The 22,128-nt window shown below is 34.0% G+C and overlaps 1 protein-coding gene across 1 annotated transcript in view; it reads left to right on the top strand.

Annotated features, from left to right (window-relative positions):
* CSMD1 (CUB and Sushi multiple domains 1) overlaps positions 1-22,128 on the top strand; it is a 1,107,925-nt gene that overhangs the window by 800,185 nt on the left and 285,612 nt on the right. Inside the window, exons 11-12 of the mRNA XM_017739215.1 lie at positions 10,878-10,981; positions 18,068-18,180. Coding sequence (XP_017594704.1) covers positions 10,878-10,981; positions 18,068-18,180 — 217 coding nt within the window. The remainder of the gene's footprint in view (positions 1-10,877; positions 10,982-18,067; positions 18,181-22,128) is intronic.

The following is a 22,128-nucleotide window of genomic DNA, read 5'->3' on the forward strand; positions in this document are numbered from 1 at the left end:
GCTACAGTGCGGATACTGTAACACGCCTATATCAAACCAGGAATCCCGTGGAAAGGAAATATGCATGGACAGATAGATTCTTGCTAGCTGTTTCAGAGAGATGTTTATTTCTCCAGCCGCATGGCCGGAGCTCTGCTGAGGAACTGTTGCAGTCACGGGACCAAGGGTCCTTCTGCCCGCGCAGGGAACACAAACCAACCCATGGGAACGAGGCTGAGCAGGGGCAGGGAAACCCCGTGTCTGTGCCCTCAGGGCCCCTCTCCCAGGGCTCCATGGCAGGGGAGGGACCCCAACACAAGATAGATAAGTTTAAGCCTTATAATGGAATATTGTATATTGTTATGTTAAGGCATAACAAGTGAGCATTGTGTTTAACAGTTGCATGTGCGCTGTTTGTGGTTGGATAAGACATCTGTCTGTAACTTTTAGAAGCATGCTGATTGGCTAAGAAGCTTTTAAGAATGCTTTGCAACTAGGAAACATTTGGATGTCTCGGACGTGTGAGCCTAGTACTATCTCTTGTGAGACTGATGCCGAAATAAAATAATAAAAGACTCTTGGAACGCTTGTCTGGGCTCCCCATCCTGTTTGTCAGAGATCACTGACATAATGGTGCCCCATGTGAGGATCGAACTGATGCTGAAATAAAATAATAAAAAGCTCTTGGAACGCTTGTCTGGGCTCCCCATCCTGTTTGTCGGAGATCGCTGACACTATAGCTGAATGCAAAGAGCTTAATAAGTAATTTTACTAAAAGTAATTTTAATGTTTCAGTTTTCCTATATAGTTGTGGTGCGTTGATCTTGCCTGGCTGCCAGGTGCCCACCAAGTTGCTTTCTTGCTCCTTCTCCTCATCAGGACGGGGGGGGAGAAAATAAGATAAAGAAGCTCATGTGTCAAGGTAAGGACAGGGAGATTGCTCACAAATTAGGCAAAATAGATTCAGCTTGGGGAAGATTAATTTATAGACAATTAAAAATAGAGTAGGATGGTGAGAAATGACAATAAAAACTTTTTCTCAAGTCAAACTCTTCTGCATCCTTCCTGACTGAATGGTGAAGGGGTGTGGGGAATATGGGCTGCAGTCAATCCATTAACAGTTCCTCTCTGCCACTCTTTCTTCACACTTGTTTCCTGCTCTATTGCAGGGTCCCTCTTTTGGGATAGCAGTCATTCATAACTGCTTGAATGTGGGTCCTTCCCACAGCTGCAGTTTATGGCTCCTTTTCTTTTTATTTTTTCATGTAAAAATTGTAATTGTAAATTACAAAGCTTGTTGTCACATGCTAAGATTCTTATTACTTCCTAGACTGCAGGTTGAATTGAATTTTAATTTATGAAAATAATGATAATAATACAGGGCATTATTCAGAAAGCAATTTGGTTTTTATTTCAAAAGTACACTGGGGCCAACAAGACGTTGTTGTGTATTTTAAAAATACAGTAGCAAGAAAAGCTTAGAAGAGAATGCAACTTTCAAAGTCAATTTAAGTTAGTCTGTTAATATGAATGCCAAAATTTCATATTCATAACTTCTTGTTATTCATAATGTTAACACAGGGAAAAGTTATTTGCATCTTTTTATTCAGAACAAAGTTAACCTCAATGTATTTAAACTTTGTAGTGTATAATATTATCTAAAAACTGTCCAGATTTATGTAAAACCTTGATGTCCTGACAATGCAATGTCTATGTAGTATTACTGCACTTTTATTACAGGGATATACATTCATTCATAGTTCCCTCATGCTTATCATGTATATAAAAAATTTTGTGTGTATAAATGTATATATAAGCAATTTATATGTTGTAACATTGTAAATAAGAGTTTTTCTATATGAAGCACATTTTTTCTTTTACATCAAACACTTCAGTACACCAAAGATATAATTAATTTGTCCATCCTCAAGTATCTGTTAATGTATGAGATGCTCAGGTGTTCAAGATGTTGCAAGCAAGGCTAACGTGTATGACACAGGAAAATCCATATCCTTCTAGAGAGGCAGTTAGAAGTCAGACAAGATGCAAAGACATCTTATATGACAGAAAATATCTGAGTGTGGACATCTGAATTTAGCCCAAAGAAAGAAACACTATATGCTGACACACTGCTTTGTTTTCCTCTTAAAATTCATTTCCATAAATACAACCTTCCATTAGCATCTGCTTTGTCAGAGTTTCTAACTTGGCTCAGTATGGCTCAGACCTTTTCCGTTTCTATTTTAAATAGCATTAAACAGTAGTTGAACTCCAAGATTGTATACACTTCTGGCAAATAAATTTAACTGTCACATTGTAGTTTTCTGAGGCATTTCCTTCCATAAATATTTTGGCATTCCCTTTTACCTCTGGAGACTTTCCAGTATTCACTTCAATTGCCTTTTTGCACCATACAGTGTGATGGCAAGATCTGTCACCCTTCTAAATGAAATAGTTTGTGCTCTTGGAACAATTATGCTGTAATAACAAGAAATCAACAAGCTCAAGTACTCTACTTCTCGAAGAAAGCAGGTGTTTATGGACCTTTCTGCTACTGTTGACAGACGGTTAGTACTGCAGGAAATTATCTTTAAAACAAGTTTCATAGTGTTAGAATGCATGAAATAAAGGATTTACCCAACATGTTCAACCAAAAAATAGTATTGGACTTAGAACTACTTACTTCGTATTGATTTCCCATAGTTAATGTTTTGTTTAAGGTCACAGATGCAAATCTGCTTTGTTATTTTGTTACTTTTATCTCCTGGATATTCCATTGGTCCACATGTCATTACAAAGGTGTTTGAATTCCCTCAGTGAATATTGTACAATGATGTTTGAGTTGGGACACATAGAATTAATTAGATTTTTTTTTTTAATTTTTCTGAAATTTCAATATTTGCCATATATGGTTCATATTTACATGAGGTTTAAGTAAGAAGAATTAAAATGTCAGAAAAGTCTTGAGGAATTATGCTGTTAAATAAGTAATTTTCAAGGACTTGAAATTGATTGCTTTAAGGACTACACAATAACAGTGGAGCTGAGATTTAACACTTCAGATTCCCGCATAGGGCTCTGTTTAGAGAATAGTTTGTGTATAGATGGATGTGCATCTTTGATATTTAAGCACTTCTTCATGTAGACCTTTATTTCATGTGCTCTATCAAGCTTCATATGCACTTTATAAAATTAACCTAGTTTTTAAGGACTTGAGGAAGTAAGACAACAATCAAATGGGGTAAACCAAGTATGTCCAGCTTAAATTTCGGAGGCAAAAAAAAAAAGTGCTCATTTAATAAGTGATACTCTCAGCTTTTATTTAAGTCAGAGTTCTTATCTGGTAACTCATGTGTTCTTAGTTTATGTGTACTTTGTTTTTAACAAATGCTAGCTGGAGCTTATAATTTTCAAATTTAAATAAAAATATTTTCAGACCTTGTTTTGAACAACAAATCTAAAAGTATTTCTTTAAAATGTTTTGAAAATAATTTTCAAAGATACAATAAGCACAATTGGAATTATTTTTCATGAATGGCAAGTAAATAGATGCATGGTTTTTTGCCTTCTTTTCCATTGTTCAGTTAAAAAAAATGGCATAGTGTTTCTTTAAAGCTTATATTTCCATATTTGTTTCCAACTGACAGTTGGAGCAGCAGCAGGAGCAAAACTGAAAGCCATGTATTTGGCATTTTCCTTTGGCAGAAGATGAGAAATAGATCATCCTACTAAATCAGAGAGTTGTCTAAAATTGTCCAAAAGTGATAAATTCCAAACTTTTAGTGTGAACATATGAATAATTATCTCCTCTTGCGTTTCTGCTTTTTATTGTTTTAATTTTATCTTTCAAACATAAATCAAGTATATTGATAATTCATTAAAAATATGGCTCACATAAATGTGAAACATTCATTGGGCTTTGGTATTTGAATTAAAATTTAAATTTTAATGCTGTATACTATTCTGTGTACTTAGAAATGGCAACATATTTGTATACATGTCAAACAAACCAAAAAGATAAGAAGGAAAATATTTCAATGGTAAAGATGGTAAAGTGAAATTCAACATGATGTTTAGGCACTATAGCTGAAGATTAAAATCTAACTTGGCAACAAGCTGCTTCTCTGACTGTGTAACAGATTGTGGCAGCTTTTTTAACTCTGAAATCATCATTGTGGGATTTTTTTTTTATGTCTCCCCCTACAGAAGAAACAAAACTGTGCTTAATAATGTGCTCATTCCCTTACTGTGGATGTATTTAAATTCCTTAAGTACATGATTAGTTATAGATCAAATTTACATAATCAACAGCTACCACTAAAAATGGCACTTCATAGTATCAAGAATTTTATTACCCTCATTGTTGCACTTAATTCTTTATGTTTTACAGTTTTAGCTTCCAGGACTGTATATCAATTCTTTTTATCTATATACATAATCAGAAAGTCCTTCCTTGTTGGAGTACTCTAAGATTAATGTCAAATCACTTCTTTTATTACAAAAAAAAATGAACTGATTTTTCTTAAGATTGTTCTTATTGTTTTCTTCTAAAGGTCTCAGATTATTTGGCCTTAATTAACTTGCTGAGGAAGGGCTGTGTTGGATATGGCAAGTACATTTGAAGTTATCTGTTATCACTGGCAATCCAAAGAAAGACAAGCGGTCGAGAAAAAGACAACCTGTGTTTACTTACCAGAGGAATGTTCCAGGCATGGGGCAGTCACCTGGTGATAGTCATTACAAAACAAACTGTTGGATTTTTTAAATTATTATTATTTTTTGTGATTTTACTTTTTTTTTCTCCTTTTTTTTTTTTTTTTTTAATGGCATCAGCACTTTTGGTTTTACATTATTACTATTATATGATATATTACTACTGTTATTTCCTTCTTATCTTTATTTAAATTCTACCAGGTGTGGTTATTAGGGTAATTTTCAAGTCATTAGTGGGGGCTAAAAGGAAAATAAATTCCTGAAAATGAGGAACATAAATTATGTCAATATTGAAAAATAAGCAAATTTCTTTTTATAATTGCTTTTTAAGTAACTGCAATTGTTGGATAATGGTAGTACCAAAAGCCTTCAACATTTCTTTAAAATAATGAACAGAATAATCCAAGTGTTTTCAATACATTTGCAGTCATTCAACAAAAACTGGAGGAATTAAAATTTTACAGGACAGGCCCTTGTATTTGGCATAAAGTTTATTTTGTCTGGTTGGAGCCTATTTTAACCTGGTAGTTATGAGTTATTCATTTTGCATCTTATTAATTGCAGCTGTACCTATGCCAAATTATGAATAATGCTGCTGGGATAAATGGTTTACCTTTTCTAAGGGCTTTGAGGAAAAATAAATAACTTGATTTATAAAGGAATATGAAAAAAAAAGTTATGGCATCTTTCATAATTAATCACCCATAAAATTTGTGCATTAGAGTTACCTAGTTTTATTACTATTCGTAGTCGATTTTTTATGTTTCCTCTTCTGCTGGATTTTGACCATACTTACAGTGGCTCTTAAAACTTCAGGAGATATCACTGTAGGACAGGTGTGCTAGGGCAAGAGCAGAATTTTGCATGTTTTAAGGAATACTGGATTCTTCCATGTGTTCTCTAATACTGGTAACATCTTTTGACATTGCTTCTGTATTCTGTTGTTCTTTAAGTGAAATAGATGCTCCAAACTGTGGTTTAAATGTCAACTTTAAGAATCATCTCCATTCTTCTAAAAATTTTTAAAAAGATTTAGGAATCTGAAAGACTACAGCAGTATTTCCATGTTTGTGTCTATAGCAATGCTTTCTTTTGCTTTCAAATCCCTTTGAGATGTCCATAAAAGAAATGACAGAGTAAAAAAATTTTGAATGCTCGTGTTACTTTCAATTTTTACATAGCAGCAGCAGGGAGAAGATGCAAAATAGGAAAATACTGTTACATTTGAAGTTAGTATGTCAATGAGATGGAATAACCTATGACAGCTGCAAACAGCTTTCATAAAAAGCCTTTAGAACTAACAGATTTTCTATTTATTATTTTAAAATTTCTAATCATGGATGCTCAGGACTATTTCCCTGATCTTAATGTATGATACTGTGGTTTTACTCAGGCAACAAATTCTCACTGCATTTTCTTATCTTTAAGAGATGTTCCTTCAAGCGGGCCCTGGGCTGGGTTTTTTTGTTGTTGTTGTTGTGAGGTTTTTTTGTTTTGTTTTGGTTTGGTTTTTTTTGTTCAGTTTGGGTTGGGTTGGTTTGTTTTTTTTGGGGGGGAGCAGGGAATAAGACACATTTCTACCAGTACATTTATGCTGTTTTGAAGTTGTTTGCTTGATCTGCTTGTAAACATAACAGATATCTTATGTAGAATTCTCATTGCTTCTTGCATCTTAAAACAAAATTCACTGCTCTTAATTTTACTTTCTATTTACTCTACTTAATGCATACATTTATAAGATATATAAAAAATAATAAAATAGGTCTTATTAGTAGATGTTTTAGAGATATAGCATTGCCATGTGCCCTATTGCTTCTTCCGGGCAGAATGTCCATACAGGCGTTTCCTACAACTCTGGTGCTGACTTTATCCACCACTTGCAATGGCAATTATGCCAGCAGAAATATAAACTATGGGAGTATCTAGGACAAAGGAAAATGTTTCAAATGAAAAAGTAATCAACACAAGAAATTCACTTGCAGAGTTTTCATATAGGTACTTCCTTAGGTGTCTCATATTTTTAAACTTATTTTTGTTTTCACAGTCTATCTAATAACAAGTAATCATTCTGAATTGCTTATAAGGGAATTTTGTCTCATATCTTTCAGAAAGCAAATAGGATCATTCTTCTGCAAGAAAAATGTAACTGATCATCCAGAAATAAATATAATATGTTTGGAAGCAATTTTTGTGTTTCCAGTTTTTCTAAATGAAAATTAATTCTTGTCTTCATTTAATCAGTTCATATTAAGTATATATAAATGGTGATGATCAAATTAGTACTACTGGAATTTTTGATTGCAAAACAAAATTGAATCTGGATAAGCACCTCAGAGCTGCTTTTTTACTCCCTCGGTATATAAATCAATATTGTTTAACCACATATGTGATTTATTTTGGTATATTGGGATATTATTAAATCCTCATAAGTTTTTCCCATGCTGAATTCACATCTATATCCATACAAAACTGTCTTGCATTCTTCCTCAAAAATAAGACAACAGACAAACCCCTGCCACCTGAAAAATCTTAAAAATTCTTCTGATGTTTCAAAGCTTTATCTACAGAAAAACTAATTTTAATAAAATATATATGTGTAAATACTAGTCTTCCATAGTCATCAGAACTCACATATACTCATTAGAAACAGTAATTCTAAATGGAAGTTTGCTCCACCTTAAGACAGGTAATATGACTTGTGTCAGTCTCACTTCAGTGCTTGGGAAAATTTTGGAGAAGATTATTCTGGGAATTATTGAAAAACACTGAAAAATCTTGAAGGACAATGCAGTCATTGGTCACAGCCAGCAGTTCTTTATGAGGGGAAAGTCCTGCTTGACATACTTAAGTTCCTTTTACGATAGGATAACCCACCTAGTTGATCAAGAGAAGCCAGTTGATGTGATCTTTTTGGATTTCAGTAAATCTTGTGATACTGTCTCTCACAGGATCCCTCTGGACACAGTGTCCAGCACACAGCTGGATAAACACATCATGTGATGGGTGAGCAACTGGCTCATGGGTCGGGCACAAAGGGTGACAGTGGCTAGGGTGACATCAGACTGGGGACCTGTCACTAGTGGAGTTGCACAGGACTCCATTCTTAGCCCAGTTCTCTCCCATATGGTGATAAATGACATGGATGCAGGACTGGAAGGGATACTGAGCAGATTTGCAGACGATACAAAACTGGGAGGAGCTGTTGACTTCCTCAAAGTCACAGAGGCCCTGCAGAGAGTCCTCGACAAATTAAAGAATTGGGCAATCACCAACCATATGAAGTTCAACTTGCCATAGGAATGGCAGTTGCTGGATCCTTTGCCTGAGTTGGAGCAATCCTGATTGTATGTACAGATGAGAAACTGGAAACTGAGCTGTGGAAAGGGACCTGGGGGTCCTGGTCAATGGCAAGTTGAACATGAGTCAGCAGTGCCCTGGAGCCAGGAGGGTCAACCGTGTCCGGGGGGGCATCGGGCACAGCAGCACCAGCTGGGCAAGGGAGGAGATTGTCCCAATCTGCTCTGCACTGGGGCAGCCTCACCTCGAGTTCTGGGTGGTGTTTTGGGCACTGCAAAATAAAAAGGACATTGAGCTAGAGATGGAGAGCATCCAAAGGAGGGCAGCAAAGATGGTGAAGGGCCTTGAGGGGAAGCTGTATGAGGAGCGGCTGAGGTCACTTGGGCTGTTCAGCCTGGCGGAGACTGAGGGGAGACCCCATTGCAGTTACAGCTTCCCTGTGAGGGGAAGCACAGGGGCAGACACTGATCTCTTCTCTGTGGTGACCAGTGACAGGACCCGAGGGAATGGCCTGAAGCTGTATCAGGGGAGGTTTAGGTTGGATATTAGGAAAAGGGATATTAGGAAAAGGTTTTTCATGCAGAGGGTGGTTGGGCACTGGAACAGGCTCCCCAGGGAAGTAGTCACAGGACAAAGCCTGAAGGAGTTCAAGAAGCATTTGTGCAATGGTATCAGGCACACGGTGTGACTCTCAGGGCTCTCTTGTGCAGGGCCAGGAACTGGACTTAATGATCCTTGTGGGTTCTTTCCAACTCAGATTTTATGACAGAAAAGTGCCATTTTCTGTCCACTGACTGTGAAAAGAACAATGATTAGACTGGGTGCTTACTGTTTACATGGTAAAATTTAGTTTTTATGAGTCAGATTAAAGGAATTTAAGTTAGACCTCTTATCTCTCAAGCCATTTGATGGTTTTGCAAAAGATTTTATGTGTTAGCATAGAATAGCAATTATCATGGAAAAGAAGATAACACGATTTTGTTTAATAGTGTGTAATATATCTTCACAATGTATCTCCCATAAAGGAATGTTTCTTGTGACATTTCCTATCTGCTTAGCCAGAAGCTTAAAACTTTCATTTATGGTTTGTATCCAATTGCTTTTTTTCCCCCTAGCTTATTTTATTATTAAAGAGGTGAAAATTCATATTTTTTTTAATTGTAGTGTACAAGAATTTGTGAGTCTAACCAAATGTGTTATTTGCAGTCTAACCAAATGTATTTTTTAAATAATACATTACCATATATTTTCACAAAATATTGTATCAGGTTTCCTTCTCCATATGAAATAATAGTTGCATTAAAAGTCTTACAGTTATTTTTCTTCCCTGGAACAGCTCTCCTTTTGTGCTTCTACATTTTTTTCCCTCATTTTAGCTTTATTAGTCTTTTTTTAGTAATGAAATTTTGCATGTTAACCACTGATATAATCTAGGAATACTAGAAGGTACATCAGGAGCAGATGAAAATGTATATTCTTTTATCTGCAGCATATTGCCTGAAATTCTTATGATTATTGAAACAATGGACAACCAAGGCATGAGACCCAGCCAGCAGGGCTTTAGGAAAGGCAGATCCAACCTGATCTCCTTTTAGGTGACCCACCTAGTGGATGAAGGAAAGGCTGTGGATTTTATCTGCCCGTTGGCTTTTCTTTGGGTTACAAGCAGAAGCAACATAGTACAATGTAAAGATCACCTATTCAAGTAGTGCAAGTTCCTCTCTAAAGTTCATTGTACTAGGCTTTCCAATTCCAATACAGAAATGAGATGGGCTGGCTTTCTTTCTTAATACTGAGAAAATTTAAACAAGTAACTTAGCTTGGATGCTGCTTTTTACAGGGCTAAAATTTGAGTGAGATGAATTCTGCCTTGATGTTCACAATGTAATAAACTTAAGTGGATGGAAAACAGTTTTTTCATGTGTTGCTGCCAAAAAAGCAGCATAATAAGGCTTGTGCTGAAAGCTCAAATCTGACCCAAATGTTGTTTTTATCCACAAAATGGGAAAAAAAATTAACTGCATTACATGCAATGGCTGATGTTGTCTGAAAGCATACCCAGGAATATCTGTAAAAGTTAGTATAAAGATAAAATGAATAATTTTGTGGAAAATCACTGACTATCTGCACTTTCATGTCAAGTTGTTTGCAGAAAACTTTGTATCAAATTTAAAAAAAGGTACAATGTCTTGATATATGTATACATATATATCAGCTGCAACTACTCACCAATACTGAACTCTAAAATTGCTTGTTTTAGAAGTGTTCTTTTATACAAAGCTAAGTCCATTTTTATACTTTATCTTAAAAAATTGCAGTTTCATAAATACCTTTTGAAAGAATTCTGAGAGATAAATTTATCATTTTCTTGGAAATTCATGACTAGACATTGTGTGAAATTGCTGCTTAATGTTAGTAATTTATGCAAGGAAATTTGTGCTTTTGAATTTCTGTGCATCGGCCTCCTCCATCTTTTTATGAATTGGTAGTTCATATGTGTTACCTTGTTATTGTAGAATTCAACAGATAAGAATGTTTTAATATACTTACAGTGCTAGCTATACAGTTTTTATATAGCTAGTACAGTTATAAAAGAGAAAAAAGATTTCTCACTACAATAATGAACAATTATCACCAGTTAGTGGTGACTGGTATCTTTAATATATGATACCTCTAAAGCATTATGGCAGTGACTTTGCTCCTAAGTATTAGAAGACACTGAAGTTTCTACACTTCTGCTCTTTCTAGGTATCTTTCAAGAATAAAAGTCTAACTGAAATATTATTGCCTCATGACTTGATTTATGGTAGGCAAATAATTCAAGAACGGAGCAGGTTAGATAGCATGTGGGTATGTTTTGAAGTAACTGAGTTATTTAATTTTAATAGGTCATAAAGCTTGCTTTTGAAGAGTTTGAACTGGAAAGAGGCTATGATACTCTTACTGTTGGAGATGCTGGGAAAGTTGGTGATACCAGAACAGTGTTATATGTGTAAGTACGGAACTTCAAAAATTTTCCTTGGAAATTTGCTATCATGTTGTTTCTTCCAGGTCAGGATATATCTACTTAAATTTGCAATTTTAATCTATGGAATTTGATAATGAATGTAAGTGTAAAATTCAAGTACTGTCAAAGAAAATTGTTCATTACCAAGTTCATTCCAAATCCTTGGCAGCATCTTTATAGGCTTTAATATCAGGGACTAAAAACTGCGAATTGATTTCTTTAAAAGAAAAAAAAAAGCTTCATTTAAAAAACAAGAACTACCTGTATATATCTAATTGTATTCACAAACCATTAGGGGAATAAAAAATAAAAGTCTTGGATTTCAGCAAAGAGTGTAAAATAAATAAGGTATGGATTAATTCAAAAATTTGTGTATTTAAAATTGGATTTGTGTATAAAATTTTCATGAAAGGATATAGTCCACATTTCAGTAAATTTAAACACACTTTATGGGATACTATAATATAATGTAATATATTTAAAGTGTTAGAATTTAGATAAATTTGAAGGAAAATTCCAGACTAGATAGCTACTCCTAATATACAGCTCTTCAATACTGTCTGGACTAATTGAAAGAATCTGTACAGAATAGTTAATCTCATCTACCTTAACCATATCATTTTTGTTGCATATGCTCATTTTTTCTTACTACATAATGAGAGCTTGTGGTTAACAAGATATTTTGGCTATACCTTTTAATGGGTTAAGTTATCACATGAATCCTGATCACCAAACACAAAACAAAATTACAGATTTGATAAATTATCAATGACTAAATCAGAGAAACTAGCAGCCTTTATGTCTTAATAACATTACTTGACATTGCATAAAAATCTATTGGATAAAGACAGCATTGAACACATTTGATACAAAGAATCATTGTAATTTTATATTTTAAGGAAGTTTTAATCCATATAAATATTTGCCATGTTTCCGTAATCATAGCAAATGAGTGCTCTTAACACCCACACATTTTATTTTAAATTAATTAAAATATTTTGCAGGGACAAATCTGAGGACAATAATTTATATATGTATTGGTTTATGAATATATACATTTATTAATTGCTAATTTCTGAACCATGATATCAAAGTTCTTACAAAACCCCTAGATTAATTTGGCTTAAAAGTATGACAGAAAATTACTGAATTATTTGTTCAATGCTTGTGTTTCTTGGCTTTCATTACCAAGTAGCTGCTACTGAGTAAATTGAATTCTATATTCTGAGTATCTGAAAAAGAAAAAACAAAAATGAAAAAACTAACCAACCGAACAAAAAAACCCACAAACCACCAAACCTCTTTTAAGAGCTTATATATTATACTAACAAGAAAAATATGAACTGGGAATGGATTTCCACGTCTAAGTTTATTTTTTCTTGTATTTTTCAGACCAATTGTATAATGCAACAGTCCTTCTGGTGATGTTGATTTAACTACTTGTAACTATGACAAAAGGGTTTGCATTTTTTTATTTTGAATTGGGATACATTTTTGCTCATAGGGATCGCAAAACTCCTTAAGAGTCAAGTCTTTAAGTAGTAAATTTGCTATCCCAAACTGTTAATTCTGTTTGCTACACTGTGCATACTTCATATGTCAAAATTTGCCTTTTTAAAATTACACGTCATATTCTTTTTTATACCTTTCCATTTGAAGCCATTTAGCCTGTGATTACTTATTCCACATTTATTTTCCATGACTGCACAAAAAATAAAATTTAAAAAAAATCTAAAATATTATTTGCTCATATTAATTGCTATTTTTTATCATCTTAAGAAGACAGCACCCCATAATAACATCACCTCACCTCCTATAACTTCTTTTCACTTTAATAATATTTTAAAGATCCCGTGGCAGACATCCACTTCTAAATACATCACTGGCATTTCTGGAACTAGTACAATGTTCTCACTAGAGAACACACTTTACTTCTAACCATTTCTTCAGTATATTTTTTGACTAAAATAGAAAATGTTTTATCCCTATCACTCCACAGCCTTTCACTTAGGATTACAGTACAGTGATCGTGTTGTCCCTACTATCTTTATTGTAAATTGTATGTTTGATGAAAGAGAGGCCTATGCGAATAAATTTATCTGCCTTTTGGGTTGTAAAATTAGCATTACTCTGAAAATCATTTGAGAAACTAAATGATTAATAATTGAAATACACTGGAAATACAGGAAGGTCCAAAGATGAAACTATAGTCTCACAATAATTAATAATGAATCTGAATTTCTATTGCGACGGTGTTCTTGAAGTTATAAAAAACTGGATTTCATCATGCATTAAGAAATTGTTATATTAAAACAGCATCACAGATATGTGCCATTTCACTTACTTTTCAGAAGGGTCTTCCATAAATGCAAAGTAACATCCCTCATAAAATGCTAGGTCCACTTGTAGAGTACATTATCATGAGAAAGTTCATAACTAAATGTCAGAGTGACTTTCTTATCAAAATTTTTTATTACTTGGTTTTAGTAACATCTGTTACATTTAATGAGCTTTGAACAGCACCTTGCAGTTTCTTATTCATCCCAGGAGGGTAAAGGAGCTTACAGCAAAGACTTTTCTGGCTAGATTTAATTTCTAAATTTCTCACGATATCTTTAAAAAAAAAAAAAAAGGATTTCTTACACTCTTCAAGCATATGTTGGCAGACTAAATGCCAGCATTTCTGCAGAAATTCTGCTGAATATCGCTGTAGAATCTCATGCATTTGATTCTAAAACTTTGTAGCTTTATGATTTAATTCGAACATAATATGTTAAAATATCTTTTTAAATTAAAATCTAATTCCAAGTATTTTAATCTTTCAGCTTGTCATAAAATTGTCATGTCTCAACATATAAGCCTCAGCTCTATGCAAAAGTTTCCAGTTCTCAGGTGCTAAACCCCTCAGGGTAGTAGCTACCTCTTTATTGGGTGCTTTTTTGTAAGTTTAAACATTGCAAACAAACATTATACTGTAAACAAACTCGAACTTAACAATGAGTTCAGTAGTGCCAGGATATTTATAAGCCAGTCACCCTGTGAACATTGGAACTGGCTAAAGGCAGGTCAGTAAATAGGGGACCTTTAAATACTTTATGGAAAGAAGATTGAGGGAGTTGAGATTCACGATATATAAATGATCTGTCCTAGCACAAGCTTTCCAGAATGTCCAGACTCTCATCCATTAGCAATTATCTGCATAACCTCAAAGCTGTAGCACTACAGCTCGAGGGGAGTAGGAAGGAATACTGATGTTTAAAAAGGAGAAAAAAAAAGCGTAGACTCTCCATCTCTATTTTTTAGGACAAAATTGGGAAAATAATTAGAAAAAGTATTTTAAGTTCATGAAAGATAGCACTGAGATCATACAAAACCCAATATACTTTGATTATTTCAAATCAATTTTACACATTTCTTTCACAGTCTAGTTGGCATATTGATTAAGGATCTGTCGGGTTTAAATTTATTAAATTATTTCATTTTAGTATTTATGGTAAACTTTAAAAAAAATCTAATCATCAACATCTTAATTAAGTAAAGGGGGATATTCCCATAAATTGTAAGATTTTTTAACAATTGCTTCATCTGTAATCCTTACTTGTTGGAAAATTTAGTAGTCTTCATGGATTATGTGTGCTGAGATGTTTATCTCTGGAAAACAGTAACACAACATACTTAATAGTAATCTAAATATGTTTAGGTTATAAGGTTTTGAAAGCAGTTATTTCTTATTTTTAACAGTTTGGCTAGAACCAGTGACTACCCTTTCAAAACAATTCATTAGTGATCAACATATGTGAAGTTTATCCGTCAGAATGTTTCCTGCAATGTCCTGTTTTCTGTTTTTAAATTCTTGTATATTAAACTAACTCATTGCTTTAGAAAGTCTGCTTTGCCTCCAAATGCAATGATTTATATTTTTCTTGCAGCACTTACATTAAAGCTTAATTTTTTAAGTTACTCCCTTAAACCATGAATCTTTTAACTTTTCCTGTACAGAAAACTGTTAGGTTTTTCTTCCTGGCATACAAAGAAGAAACTGTACATTGATGATTCAAACTGAATTGCTTATGTTATCTATTTCACTACACAGTAAAAGCATCCATGGTAGTAACATGCTTTTTAGTAAACCTTTATCCTTTTCTTCTATTCACGCAAAGCTTGGAAACTTACTGGGGGCTTGGAAAACAACCTACCCTTTCATAACTGGTAAAAACCAGTATTTCTGGTCCTGAAGGCCATTTTTAATAGCTTGGATCTGGCTTCTTGTGGCTAACTAAGCAGAGAGCACACTGTGCCAAAAAAAATTGCTTTATCTTACAGTTTCCTTTTCTGATCTGTGACCTGTTCAGAGTAGTGAGAAGCTTAGCTTAAGTTTGCCTCGACATTTTTAAATTCCTTCATGTGGAGGTGAACCTCCATTCATCTTGACATAAAACAAGGTTAGCATCAGCCAATCTGCCTGAATGGCTGGTCTGCAAGTCTCTGTTCTTGAACTTGCAGATGATCTGATCTTAAGATGAGAACAGACTGGGACAAACTCAGAGTCAGCAACAGCATGTGTTGGAAGACAGACCTACATTCCCTAAACATTTGTCTGCCCTATCTGCCATCCTAGTTGAAGGATGTTCTTCTATATATGGAGGTATTCTCAAGGAATAAAATAAAATAAAACAAAACCAACAACAATAACCCAACCAAACCAGCAAACAAATCAAAAAACCCAAACAAAACCAAAGCAAGCAAACAAACAAAAACAAACAAAAAGCCCCCAACAAAGAAAAAACCACCACCACCACAAAAAAAAACTCTCTGCTTTTTATTGATTTCTGCTTTTGGCTTTTTTCATTTTTTGGAGGGTCCTTTTCCTATACCCCTAGATATGAATCTGAGGAAGCAATTGTATTTTGGCTGGTTCATATCTACCATCTATGGATAGAGCACTGGCATTTTGAAGCGAGATGACTCTGCCTATTTGATGAGTTTACCTATTCAGTTGCAGCTTTTTATTTGGTTTTTTTTTTCAAATTTATTTTTCTTATTTTTTTTTCCCAGCATGCTATAGAGACATTTATATAGATTAAAAGTATTCCATCCTACTCATAAAGACTTAGAATTTCAGGGTTCATCTTATCTGTGTTCAGAAATTATCAGTGTAGGTCTCATACGTTAATCAGATTACTGAGTATAAAGAGACCCATTTAAACAGTTGTTACTCGTAATGCAGTAGGTTGACACATCTGAATAGCCACTGAGAAATTTTTGCAGGAAAAACACAAGTTTCCAGTTGTCTTTCAATGTAATCTTTACATTTCCTTTCTTCATATATGTATTTCTGCAGGCCTCTCCTAAACTACTTTTTTTATGTTACCCATTGTCTGGGGAGGTATCTTCCTTTCCTAAACTACCTATATTATTCATTTAAATGAATGTCACAGCTTTATTAACAATCATTATTTTATCAGCAAGAGAATGTTCAGTATTCTGACTATACCTAGCATCTCCTTGAACCTGTACAGTTCCTAATTAGTTTGATAAGCTGCTCAGTTTTCATTAAACAGCTAAGGTAAGCAGCTGCTTTATTTTCATTCTTACACAGGTCAAACTGAACACCCTAGCTACATATCACTGTTTCTTGATTTCCTTACTTATCCAAGCACTGTTTGTGTGCCCGCATATGCTGAGCTATAATGCATTTCATTTCTTTCCTCCTTTTCTGCATCTATAGTATCATAATAATCAACTACTTATTAACAGGTCATAACCAGAAATCTTATAGACCATATTAGAGCAAACTCAGCCATTGTAGCAGCAGTTCCAGGTGGACGTTCAGTAGTAATTATTAAGACTATTTGCTCGTGTGGGTTTTGTGTTTTTAATTTTATTTTCAATATATCAGAGTAAGAACCCAAATTATTGTAGACATGGGATATACAGTTTCTTGTTCGTAACCTTGATGGGAGACAGAGAGAATTCCTGTAACTTCTCTAATGGTTCCTCAGTTTTTACCTTGTTTCTGCTCAGCGTCTCCTTTTATTATGTTTTTGCATTTAAGTTGTAATAGTATAAACATCTGGTTTATTATATTTAAATAATGTTTGTGGAATAATCCATACACTGTTTTCTTGAGAAATTCTGCTTCTGGGACATCCTATCTTGATTTGGCACATTATTAGTTTTACTTATCTCATGCCTATTTGTTTCATATCATCAAGGCTGAGGTTTGGAAGAAAGACAGAATTTTTTGGTTTGTATCTGATAACGGTTTAGCTAGTGAGATTCTGCAGCTACTTTTTATGGGTGACTTTTCCCACTACTTTTTGTAAAACTGTATAGCTATCACCGGGATCTGTATGGTTGTTCAGGACTAGAACCTGATTATGCACCAGTTTTTCAGTGTTAAGAAGCAACCTTTTTATTAATGGTTCTTTTTGATGCACAACTTTTTGATACCAGAATTACAGATGTATAAGTGATATTACTGAGAAGTGCTTAAGTTTTATGGTGGGATTCACCTGTTTGCCTTATATGTGTTGTATACTGAACTGTACTTATCCATATATAGCTATCACACATTACTGTGTGACAAATTGTAGTTTCCCTGAAATCTGAGAGGTCATTGTGAGTTATTTGAATGGAGTAGATGTGATTGTAGTAAGTTCTGGACACATAGGCTGTAAGGCATGTAAAGCAATTTCCTTCACTTTTAGAAAGCCTTGCAGAAAAGCAATACTCATCTAAACAGGTGAAAATTAATTAATACATACAATCACTCACATCTTTTACAGCTTACTTAACTACTTAATGGAAGCTTTAGGTAGGAAGAGCTTTATGAGAAGTGTTCAATCATCGTTGAGTGCAGTCATTCAAAATATTTTTTTCTATTACTTCACATTGTTCTATTTCATATAGAATAGATAATTTTATCAAAAAACAGCTGATCAGAACAGTAGGATGTGAATAGCTTAAAAGGCTGTGTTTTGTGGTAGTGGTGGTAATAGTAGTAGTAGCAATAGTAGTAGTAGTAATTTATGCCTCTACAAATGACTTTGCCATTTATCCTACATACAGACTCACTGGATCTAGTGTTCCTGATCTTATTGTGAGCATGAGCAACCAGATGTGGCTTCACTTACAATCTGATGACAGCATTGGCTCACCAGGATTCAAAGCTGTTTATCAAGGTACGAGCTAAATTAACTGTTTTAAACTTATGCTGTAACTTACTTCATTATACCCCAACAAATTAATTTCAAATAGACATTTAGTCCTTTCAGAAACTTAGAGTTTCGATACTGTCTCTATTGTCAATTAATGGTTAATGAAGACATGGATTTGCAAATACCTACAAAATAACTAAAAATATTTGCAAGTAAAAATGAAGGTTATTGTTCTAATACTTTTTGCTGGGAGGTCAATAGAAGATACAAATTTCTATCATATTTGAGAGGTCTTAAATTTTACATTATGCTAACCTTTATCATATTGGATACTATTTGAAAACTATTGTTAATATCCTCAGACTTTTTTGGGGTAGTTATAAAACTTGTTTTTGTGCCTCACTGAGAATCTTCACAGATCTAAGTCAACATTAGTATGTAACGAAAACAACAGAACAGATATATTGTATGTGATTGTGGAAATTAAGAGGATGTATAGAATTGTGGAAATTTAACTAAAAAAAATTATCTAAGTTACCCTAGCATCATTTGTGTTGCTTCTGTCTCAAAGTAATGAGAACCCTTGCAACATAAACATCTTTAATCTTTTTGACTGTGTGATGTTCAGTACCTTCTGAAGTTGATTAATTGTATTAAAAAATACCTGATATCTCTTAGTATGCATGCATGTATTGAATTTTTTCCATTTTAATAGGTTGTATAGACCTGCAGCTACAAAGAGGGCTTTTTTATTAACATATGGTATCATTTTCTGTTAATTTCCATGTTAATTAGTTCACCTTAAGGGTAAAGGAACACACTTGATACTATTTTCAATAGCTCCTTATGGGCACATATGATGAAAATGATTAGATAATAATCTTGTCAAAATTAGTTTTGTACAAAAGATGCTGCAAAACATTGAGACTATTCACTGTTCAGTAACTGAAAGTAACAATTAGAAGAGTGGGAGTGCTCCTTGAACATTTTCCATAAACTGAAGAACCCCGTCTAAGCGTTTCATTTCACTTCTAGTTACCTTACTGTTTCAATACCAAAACAGGCAAAATAATGAGTGAAAAGTTATGGAGATGTTAACCTCAAGTTTAGCAAGCTATACTGTTATTGCACTAAGGATGTTAAGGCTTGCCTGAGCAGGTTTTTAGAAGAAGGGTCTGTGGCTGATGATGTATTGTGAACACTGAAAGGAACATGAAGGAGAAATTCTCCCCATTAGTCAGCCAGAAAACATGGTGTTACTTGTCCACACCAATATTGTTCTACTAGTGGTCTCCCCATTGAAGCAGGTGTAATGATTGCAATGATTAGGGTTATACTTTCATCATTATTTTTCCTTAGCACCATATTTCTTTGGGACTCAGTCAAACTCACTATTGGTTATTCCCACTCAGGGTACTAATTGGAGCATGCTAATTAGATCAACTGTTGTACATTCATAGTTTAAGTTTCTATGTGCATATATTGCTGGATAATATTTGAGTGTTTTAATTATTATTATCTACTTCTTTTATGAACCATGTTTTGATTTTCTTTAATGTGAACTGAAATCAACAAAATAAGGAAGAAGAGGAGAAAGAAGGGGTGATTCTCATGAGGATGGCTGTCACTTCTCATGAGAATCCTCCGTAGTAACACTACTGAGATTTGCAGGTCCCTGGCCGTGAGAATAACCATATGAGAACAAGAAAAATCACGGAGGCTCTTGAAACACTATCACAATTGCCTAACTGTGATGTTACAGAGCTTTGAATTAAAAAGCAGATGCAGGCCTGTAGCCCTTTTATGGCTAAGACATTAAGGAATCTTAAGACATTGTGCCATGCATTAAGCCTGCCTAGCTTAAGTATGTTTTATTGCACCAGTACAGTCACATACTCTTTATCTAAATTAATCTTACTCCTTCTCGTCCCTTCTTTCATGATTTCATCTTTTGTACTTGTGTCATTTCTAGGGTCTGTGTTTCTTTAGACAACATATTGTCTTTACAAAATCCATTTGTGAAATACATAAAGTGGAAATAGTGTTTGTATAGTGGAGAGAGAGTGTTGGCACAAGTTATGTATCTGATATTTTACACAGTTTCCTCAAACCAGAATTATGAACTTTACCTTCCTGTACCTCTATGAAAAAGTTCAAAAATTTAAATTATATATATATATCAGATGATTTATTTTTCTGCTCTAATTTCTTTCTGGTAATGTAAATTAATCTGTTTTCATTTCTGTATTTGTCTAATGAAGATATTTTATTTATGGAGTTCAGCCTCTTACTTCTGGGGACTTTCTGAAAACTCCTGAATTATACACTGTGCATTTTGCAGCAGCAGTAGCATCTCTTTTATGAAGTATATTGTTATCATTTGACAGTTGGATTTTGGCTTTCAATCTTGTTTTCCAATCACTTGTGAGTTATTCTGGTTTTTTGGGGTTTTTTTTTGTTGTTTTGCAAGTTTATTTCACAATCTTAAAGTGTGAAATGTTTACAAGTTCAAAAGTATAGTAAACATTTTAAGATAAAGGTGAATTATAACTTCTTTCTCTCTTTCATTTCAACATTCTCATTAGTTTTATTAGAATTTTCTCATCTTTTGTTGTTGACTTTTATCCATCTGCACTCTCAATACATTTCCTGCTTTAGGGTAAGTGTGCATCTTAAACCTCTATCCTGTCACAAGATGCCTCAATAAATCTCCTTCCCCTTGTTTAGCAGTCAAAGAACCTGTCTAAAAATAGAATCTCATTTTAATTGTGAGAAGGTTAATAGATTTTGACATGTAACCTCAAGGACACTGTCTTTGCAATTGCACTTAGCTAAAAAGAAGGCAAACTGCAGGCTTTGATGGTTCATACATGTTCTGTAGAGACAAAGTAAAGGGCATCCCTATTTGAATCTTTTTTCCCAGAAACTCGTGAGTTTTGCTCAGGATTAGAACACGATTCCTCACCCTCTTGGGCAATATTTTACAACTCACCGACTGAATCTTGACTTTGTATCTGAGTAAAATATTTTTTATGTTTCTGTTTAAATAGTATCACAGTCTATAGAAAATTGTTACTTTAACTGAACTTCATCTCACTTTAATTATTAAGAGAATGATTTAAATGATGCAATTCACCTATCTTACATTATTAGCCTGTCCACCTAAAAATAGCATGAAATGATGCCTGTAAATGAACTGATATGCATAACAGATTTTGTGTATGGATAGTAAATTTAATCCTATTTATGATTTGCCTAAGGGATTAGGAGAGGGGCAGTTCTTCCCAAGTTCTGCCTCTTCTTTTGCTCACCATCAGAAACATGATAAGAAACATGTCAGAAAGCTGTAGGGTTCTCTATATTCTCACTATTCAAAATTTTGTAATCTGCCCTATTAATCAGATTTCTCAGACTCCAAAAGTTGGATCAACAAGAAAGATTTCAGACATAGGTCCTGTAGAGATAGTTCCTGGAGAGTTTTGAATACAGAGGAATAGCACTGTACCTGTATCACTGTATGCAATGGAAGGTGACTTATGGAAACACAGATGGTAAAACAAGTGTTGTCAGTTTGTCAGCTCCAGGAAACTGATAAACAGCTACCATGTTAGAAAATGCAAGACGTGTCTTGATATTTTTCTGTCAGTCATACTCAGTGTCATGCATTATAAAGGCAAAAATAATTTAGGCATTACCTATCTGTAAGTACATTATTAATAAGTAAAATGCAAGACACTACAGGCAACCTTAACTTTGATGATAAACAATGTTAGAACCACATTATTATTGCTAAAATAGAATGTTGTTAACCCATACTAAAAAAAAAAAAAAGCTGAAGAATGATCTGAACCTACCATTAATTTTTTCAAAAAAACCCTTTTTTATAGACTGTATTTGAAAGTCCTTAATTTTCTGTTATAGATCCCAGATATTGTAACAGAATGGTTTACTACATTTCAAAAAGAATCCTCT

This window comes from Corvus brachyrhynchos, unplaced genomic scaffold (assembly GCF_000691975.1).
Source record: "Corvus brachyrhynchos isolate BGI_N302 unplaced genomic scaffold, ASM69197v1 scaffold136, whole genome shotgun sequence".
In the NCBI taxonomy this organism is placed as follows: Eukaryota; Metazoa; Chordata; class Aves; order Passeriformes; family Corvidae; genus Corvus; species Corvus brachyrhynchos.